The sequence below is a fragment of the Lottia gigantea genome (genome assembly GCF_000327385.1).
Source record: "Lottia gigantea unplaced genomic scaffold LOTGIsca_34, whole genome shotgun sequence".
In the NCBI taxonomy this organism is placed as follows: domain Eukaryota; kingdom Metazoa; phylum Mollusca; class Gastropoda; family Lottiidae; genus Lottia; species Lottia gigantea.
The window spans coordinates 236,410-245,831 of NW_008709146.1; the positions used below are offsets into that span (position 1 = coordinate 236,410).

The window sequence follows — 9,422 nt, forward strand, 5'->3', positions numbered from 1 at the left end:
TGTACCAGTACCTTTTACACAAAGTCAGTATTGTCATAGATATGAAAATTATACTGGTATACCATCCTCCACCCATTATCCTTATCTCAATAATAATGGTCAATCTCACAGATCTTACCAGTCTGTCATCAGAGAGGCTAATCAGATTATTCCACGATATCAGCCTGATGATGCTAGTAGTACCGGTATTGGAAACTCACAGAATTCGTCGGAAGATGAAGCTACTATTACAATTGATTTAAACAATGGCCCAGAGAGTAAATCATCTGTTCAATTGGCTTTGATCTAATTCTTTATTTAGAGGTTTGCATGTTTAATGGACCGTCCATTTAAAAAATGTAAATTCACTGCCTTTCACACCATATTTACTATACATTACATAATTTGTCAGCTTCCAATTAAATTAAGCAGTGTCTCGGTTCACCACCTAAATTTCCTAGCCTTTATCTACACATCTGTGAATGTAAATAGGAGATGTGAATAAAGTTGAAATCTTGCATGCTTTTAAAGTGTTATATGTTAAATTGTTATTAATGTTAATTTAAGCCTCGTTGAAAAATATTCATATTTGTTAAATAATTGTAAAAATCATGAAAATAAAACGATTTTTGTATATGATCAGTTAGTTCTTGCCAGAAGCAAGCATGGAATACATTAAGATAAATAGAGTTTGTTTAAAGATATGTTTTTGTAAAGCTTAATTTCTATGGTTATTATTATTCCTTAGTTACAAATTTTTTACTTTCTTTAAATGTAATTTAATTTCAATTTGATTTTACCTTTGATCTTAATTAAATGTTAATTAAGTAGTGCCATAAAATTTTTGTTTTGATTATATTTTGTTCAAATATTAAATGTAAATGTTATTATAACACATTATTTTGCTGTTTGAAAATATATATTTTGATTTTCAAATCTATGAAGATATATCCTATTTATTTAATGTTGAGATGTTTTCACAATCATATCATGATAGAAATAAAACTGTTTGCATGTCCTTTTGTCCATATTAAATTCTAAACTTTCTACATAATTGTTACAAACATATCATATACTGGATTTGAAATAATGCTGGCAGTATACTGGATTTGAAATAATGCTGGCATCTGCTTACAAATTTTATTTTACCTTTTGTGTGTAATTACATTTCACTGCATACCTAAATAGAATCCAGTTATATTACACTTATATGGTAAAAGATGACTTTTGAAAAATATATTTGCCAATTTGCATGAAATTAAAGGAAAATGAATTGAGTAATCTCAATTTTTGTGATAACATATTCTACTTCCTTTTCTGTGAGTTATTTCAATCCGAATGTTGCTGTCCCCAAGTTAATTGGTCCATATCAAACCCGTTATTAGACCCAATTTCAACCATACAAGTTGAAGTATCATTCTTTTTTTTCTATAAAATAATTTCCAAGAATTTAATTATGTTTGTTTATTATTTTGTATTATAAATAATTTATCTACAATAGTAAATGCATAATGATAAATTGGCGATATACAAAACACATAAAAAGTCTTAATACACAACCAATAACCAAACCACAGGTTAACAATAGTACAATTACTATACAATTTATACAGAATATAGTAAAAAATAAGCTGGGTTGAAGACTTTGCATATATTAAGGTTTTATACACACTGGGTTATATTATCACAGACAATTATGTTTTAACATGAACATGGCATGGATTGAAACTAGTGTAATGTTTGGTGCTTTAAGCAGAAGAAATGGAAGCAGAGAATACACGAGGTATGGATCCGGATACTTTCCTAGCAGAGTTTGCTTCTACCATTTCCTACTGTATTGAAAATCCTACAGCTTACTGGACACCATGCTTCGTCTATTCCCAGCTTTAGAGTTTTTGTTTGAGCTAGAGGTGGATTGATTAATAAATATCATTTTTATAATGGTAACATAAAACTCATTCAAGTCCCTGCTAAAAATAAAGAATGCCAATTTTCCTTTTTGCTTATTATTATGCATTTATATTATATATTTATAAAGTTCATTAAATTCAATCTATATTAATCTTAAGACGTATTTTGATGAATGCATAGCCATGTATCTAGACTACTTAAAATGGTTAGTCTTTATTGGTTTTCCTGAGTAGAGAATTAATATACAGAAAGGTAGGTATAAAATTATGAAGAACTAAAAACCCATTTTTTTCATTTTAACTAAGTCTAACAGAAGTTGAAAAAAAATTCTTAAAAAGTTTTTTTTGTCATATTTAAATAAAATCTTGAATCAAAAACAAACTACATTCTTATCTTAGATGTATTACTGTAAGCACCAAACAGTCAAGATCTTGTTGGATGAACCATCTTAATAATTCTAGAAATTACTGGATCAGAAAAAGTGGCTTTAAGTTAATACATCTTTATCAAAAACAATTACTGAATACTAGTGAAATGTACTTTGGATTATCTAATTTCTTGACAATTGCCTGAAATGGTATGTTTATGATTCTACTTTAATTTAGTATATGAATTGGCAAAGATTCTAAACAGTTTTGAAACAAGACACTAAAAGACATAAGGAACTTTGTCCTCAACATAACTACAATAATCATAAATAAATAATCCCAAGAATATGATAGGACAATATGACATTATCAACTGGTCAGATTTCTTGAAATGATTTAGCTATGAGTATTGTAAAGTTGGGTTTTATATTTAACAAACAAAAAGCAAACACCGGAATATAGCAGACACAAACACAGTAGAGAAGCTGTTTCATCTCATTGTTGATTATCATCTAGATAAATTAGATAAGGTATTGGTTGATGCATCAGTCGTCTGAGCAGTACTATCATCAGTACTTTGATCTTCATATCCTAGAATTTTGAATGTTGAAGATGTTCGCAAGATCGCTTCAATGGCATCAATACGATGAAATTCTTTTAGTTTTGAGATAAGTTTCCTGATTGTTGCAGGTTCTCGTTTGGACCACTCATCTAGCACTTTGTCTGTGTGGCTGACTTGATTTGGTTCTGCTTCTAATTTTGGCAGAGAGTCAGAAAGTCCAAGCGTTATGGCTAATAAACACCAATCACGACCCATTGGTTCAGATGGATCTAATAAATAACTTAATAACCTGCGAGAATGAAGTGAAAGTTGGGAGATATCAAGATCTATACCTAATGTAATACTGTTAAGTACCTCTTCTGATCCAAAACAAACAATATCAATAAAGTTCTCAGTTACACTACCAGTTAATACAACTGAGTTTCGACCCTCTAATTCCATACGTAAAATTTCCGTTGGAGAGTAACTTCGAATGATTTTACCATGATCACCTAACTGTGAGGGACTTAATGTATAACGCTCAGTACAGAGTCCAGGACATACTTCCTCAATCACTTGTTCCACGATATTAATAAAGTCATCAAGGAAGAAAAATAACGAAGTTTTGGCATCTCTAGGTCCCCGCACTTTAATTTCTAAATATTGTTCATTACGATCCATGTCTAATAATCCTTCTAAATCGCCACAACAATATTTACTCCCATGATGCCATTGATAAAGGTCAATTTCAGGGTCGTCAGTTTCTTGTAACATATTTCTCCGCAAATACACTTGAACTCTGGGAAAAAGATATTTGAGTTGAGAGCCAGATTGAAAACTAGTGTGTATTCTTACACCACCGTAAATAGTGTCACTTTGTAAATTGGAATCCTTTTTCCAGATGTCTTCTGGAGTGTCCAGCAGATTCAAACAAGGAAATTCATATTCGATATCCCCTTCGTTATCACACTGTGTACATAATTCTAATGCTTCCAGAACAGTTAATAAGTCTATTGCTTCAGTTTCTGGAAACATCAAATGAAATTCATCCACAGAATAACATCCAGTCACACGAGATTGCACTATTTTGTCATGAGACATTAGATGACCTATTACATCTGAACATAACCATTTCGGATTAAACACCACTAAATCTTGAACAAATGGACTTTGAAGATAAACAACCTGAAAAAATATTAATATACAAATTATGAAAGAGAAAGAAAACTTTTCCAATGGTCTAAATAACGAGACAGTGAACAAAACAAATTGGTTTATATACAATATCAATATCAAAAGTGATATTGAAAAAACAAAATCTGCAACAAACGAATAAATTTAAATGCTCTAAATGTTTGTCAAAATACTTAATGAATCTTTGATTCAAAAGAAAAAATAATTTGTTCCCTCTGCTTAACAAGTTTTTCATTAAATGGATCTGCCTCTGATCGTGAAGAGATTACACCATGTTGAAATAAAACATGAACTCTCATAGAAAGAATTAATTTGTCTAGTAGGCAGAAAGTGGAGAACACGTGGAAAGGGATCGATTTACAGTGGATACATGTTATACATTAAAAACACTACACATAATTACAGAAAATAGTGCTGTATTATCTAGTTCACACAAAATGGACAAGATGTGTATTATAAACAAAGAATAAGTTATACACATATTGAGTGAATATTTCAACAAAATGTTTGTGCTTTTCAACAACACTTTGGACAACAACAGTACAAGGTTCAAACTAATACGAAATCATTACCACTTCTGGTTTCCTTATAAAATGCAAGACCTAACAAACAAATGAAAATAATAAGTTGGCCTAAATGCTATTGTAGTGATCACTAACTGCGACAGGTCATATGTGATAAAGCATATTTTGCGATTAGTGACATCATCAAAGACATTAGTTTTAGTGGAATTGCAAGAACCACAGATGTCTGATTGAAAATTGCACATGAAAAATTTAGGGAAACATGTTTACATTCCCTTAATGGGATTTCTTTGAACTATCACATTGTTTCCACATTTAAAACATGGTTGAATCACCCTTCATTGTCAAACCTTACTCTTTATTTTGTTCAAAAGGCAAAATGAAAAGATATAATTTATTTTCAATTACCTCTCCAGTCAGTTGAAGCTGTTCAGCCAGTAACTTCATATTTTCTTCTGAAGCTAATGGATTGACTTTTAATCTGGTATATTCTACAAACTGTTGCCATGACAACACTGGATAGGAAGCATTATTCTTTTTCCATAATGGTAACTGAGCAACAACAGCATCCAGAAAACCACTTGACTTTGGTAAGTTCTAAAAAAAAAAAAAGAAAAATTTAGTACTGCTTTTCAGAATTTACAGGAAAGCAAAATTATATATGTATGTTAAATATTTTGGGAGCCCATGTTGGATCTCATCTTCTAATGATTTTTAACACAAAAGTCAAGCAAGATAATTGTGTAATGCTTTATAATGAGTAAGAACAAATAATAATAGAACTGGTACTGTCATCATAACCACTTGAACTTCATGAAAAAAAGTTGACTGTTTGCGTTTATGTTTTGAATCAAACCCTACTGTAAAAACAGTACTAATCGTACTAAATAAAGCAAACATCAAATAAACTTAAGAAAAAGAAACTCACTGAAACAATCTCTGACTTTAATTCACTCAGTTGAGACTTGAGAAGTTTTAAATCAGCAGAACTGGCATTAGTTGTATCAATAACAAATAATTTATTAATAATATCAAGATCGGCTTGAAACATCTGTAATATTTTCTCTAGAATTATTTCCCCTCCTTCAGACTCGTATTCTCCTTTACTGTTCTTAGGACAACCTTTTTTATCAGCATGAGTAGCTACTATTAGAACTTTGGCTGTATTTTGTAGTCTTCCACAGTAACCTATAAAATGAAGGTAATTTGTTAGCAGTTCTAAAGAAAAATATCATTTGTTAACTGAGATTTCCAATGATAGAAGCCCATAACTGATTTCAGAAGCCTAAAGCAAGACTATATTTTACTCATTAAAATGATACATATATTCTGAATTCCAAAAACTCTAAGATACATTTGTACTAGTTGACATGATATACAGATAGATACAGATAAATCTTACAATTAACTGGCGTTCCTTCTTCAGATTGCTAGTTTTGAATTTGGTCTTTGTCATGGTGAAAATTCTAAAAAATTAGTGATATAAAAAAGTGACTAACTCCCATTAAAAGTGCCATTTTGTATCTGGACCTATCTCTGATATCTCAGATTTAAGTTGTCATGTGGACATAGACACAAAATTAAAACACAAAAGAAAATTCTATTTACCAAGAGGAAATTGAGGTGGAACTCTAGCTTTAAGAAAGTTTAACCAGAATATGACTTGTGCTAGTTGTTCATCAAAAGAATCTTGTAAACTAAACATCACTACATGTAAACAGTTGGTATCACCCAGAAAATGATCATATAACATATAATATGGTTCATAACCAGAGAAATCCCACATACTTAAATCACCAATCCCTGTAACAGACAACAATATATTTAACATACTATACATCTTGAATCATTGAATATGTTTCCGACATGGAAATACTTGCATTTTTCCAAAAAAAACAGACAAAAAAATAATTAGATTTTTTCTTAGAAAATGATAAGGGGTTTTCACTTTTTGTGATATAAGTTGACCTGCATTCTACAAGAATAGGTTGAAAATATGAAATGGTACCTACCTGGTACAGTAATCTGTTGTATATCTATACCTTTGGTATAAACAGGATTACCTACAGTATAATTTAATGGTGTTGGTAAACTGAACTGTCGTGACAATTTATTACGTGTTCCTACAATAATAATCAACTAATTAGTCAAACATATTACTAATTCATAGATTTACCCGTCAATTCAATAATCAGCTTATAACTTCTGACTATTGCTCCTATTTAACAAAAACTCCATGATTAATATCATCAATATTGACAATAATAGGCTAGTACGATCTTCAGATTATAACTTGACTCCAATAGCCACCTTTCTTGTTTCACAGAAGTTTGTAAATGCAGCCAATCAGAGGCCTACACAAATTGTCTGTATATACTAAGCTTACAGTCTTTATTGTAAGGGCTCTGGTTGGTTGTATTCCCTAAGATACAATCCAATCAAATCGCTGCGTTATGTGAAAAAAGAAAGTCGGCTATTGGTATAAGGTATAAGCTGAATGTCGTTATACCTTGATATTGTGAAGATGATATCATATAAGCATAACACAATGGTAAGTATACGTACCTTGTTTTTTGTTTGGAGGTGTGGCATGACCACGTCGAAAGAAACTACCAAGAAACCCACATTTCATTGTCTCAACTAAAGCTGATTTACCTACACCAGTTGATCCTAATAACTTTAATTTGACACGACTTAATGGTTGAATAGATTGTACTAATTGATTGATCAGTATCTGACCTTTCTCCTGTAAAAAAACACATCAATATATATTACTACAATTAATCAAAATCATCATCTTCCTCAATAGAATGAGCTATGATTAAGCAACATAACTTTGAAAATAGAAGGCTTATTCTGTTGTTAAAAACATTAATATCTTATTGAATGTATCACAGACTGATTATTGTTATGTTCTGCTTCATGCTTGGCTTAAAATTGTTCCTAGTTCATGGACACAAAGTGCTCTGTTAGTCAGAAAAGAAGATTTTTTGAGGACCAAGGCTCAGAAGAAGAATATATATATCTGATAAACAATTAAAACCTTACCCCTTTGACTCGGTTTAATAAATCAGCTATATTGGTAAAACCTTGAGCTAAAGCCATGATCTCACCAGTAACACCATCCTGAAAATAAAACAAAATAATTTTAACCTTTATGATGCTCAATTGATCAAAGAAGAGCTGAAATAATTTGCTGATCTGTAATGTCATTGTGTATCAAACAAGATTAAAAAAAAACTTTGGAATATTTTAACTGAATGAGAGTAAGATGCTTTCTTCAATCATTTCAGGTAAAAATTTGTATGGAATCCTCAGTACAACAGCTATAGTAGATTCTAAATTTACCTTATTTGGTATGTCTGGATTGGCACCTGCTTGAAGAAGACATCGACATATTTCAATATGGCCGGCTTTACTGGCAAGATGTAGGGGAGTTAACCCATCCTGTTCAAAAAACGAGTTAAAGAACATATACTATGAGTTTATATCTGGATTCAAGAATCTAGAAATGATCTTACATAAATGGAAGCTTATAAAAGAATTAGGAATAAAGAATCCCAAGTTGTCCAATGTGAATACCAAGACAGACAGCAGTAACCATATTAGAAAGTACAAAAGCTATGATGAAAATTTTACAATTTACAATTCACTGAGAATGAACCTAATTCAAATTGTTAGTAATCTCTTGGAAACAGATCCTGGAACTTAGTATATAGGTACTTACACAACTAATAGTATCTACTTTACAACCATAATTACACATAGTTACTACCACAGAAAACAATCCTTCTCTAGAAGCAGCATGTAGAGCACTTTCACCGGTTTCCTACAAAATATAACATCAAAATATTGTTCACAACTTCTATCATCTACTGACCATAGTCCAGTATTTCAATTATGACAAATAAACGATTAATGTAAATGATTATTGAAATCAAACTATTCTAGATTATTGAAATTACATCAAAATGAATATATTAATTTCAAGTATATTTGAGCTTTTTATTCTAGCTTGTTTCAGCTTGCGCTTAAAATTCAATTACAAAATAAAAAAAAATATAGTATAATGAACTTAAAACTAACATAAATAAACATTAATTGAATAACAGGGAAATCCTTTATTTTCAGGAATTCATGTAAAAGAACTGGAATTGTTGAAACATTAACAATAAGAAAATAAAAGACAACAAGCTAAATAGTTCTACTACTCCTGATTTGATTATGCACAATCATTACTGAGCTATACATAGCGCTAAAATATTTCCTAGAAATAATAAATATTCATCAAACTAGATTGACCATTCTTACTTTCTGGACATTCAAGTTGAACAATAATTACTGTCTTGTGTTAAATCATGTAGGACATGACATGTTCAACATTCTATGACTAAATGCTCCTTCCCATCTAAAGAGTTCAAATAACTAATAATTTAATTTGAAAAACTAATATTTTCTCTCAAGTGAATCTAGCTGTTTAGAATGAGCTTTCAAGAAGATCTGAAAAAGAGCTGTTGTAGACTTTCACCTTGTTACTGCATGTGATAGTCACTCAAAAATCTCATAAGCCCTTTTTATAAGAATCACTGTTCATTCTGGAAAGATTTCGAACTAACCTTATCTATCAAATCCATCTCACAGCCAGCATTTAATAATAATTTAGCTATACTAGAATGATGTCTGTTACATGCCATATGTAAGGCTGTACTACCATGCTGAAAATTAATATTATATTATTCTTAATACATTGTTTCTTTATCAACCACCTTACATCATAAAGTCAACATTATCTTAAATGAATCTCAAAATAATGTCACCAAATTATATTTTGATTATGAAAAATTATTTATGTTGCAAAATCAGTAACTGAAAAAGCTCAGAAACAAAATCTTCAGTACTAATGCC

General features: G+C 30.5%; 1 protein-coding gene across 1 annotated transcript; it reads right to left on the minus strand.

Annotated features, from left to right (window-relative positions):
* Positions 1 to 2,628: 2,628 nt before the first annotated feature.
* Positions 2,629 to 6,349, minus strand: LOTGIDRAFT_216599 (hypothetical protein; the record flags this gene model as incomplete). The annotated part of the gene is made up of 4 exons (XM_009058412.1): positions 2,629 to 3,984; positions 4,926 to 5,114; positions 5,446 to 5,705; positions 6,126 to 6,349. Coding segments are annotated over 4 exons (1,891 nt in total), but the record flags the coding sequence as incomplete, so codon positions are not given.
* Positions 6,350 to 9,422: the final 3,073 nt, after the last annotated feature.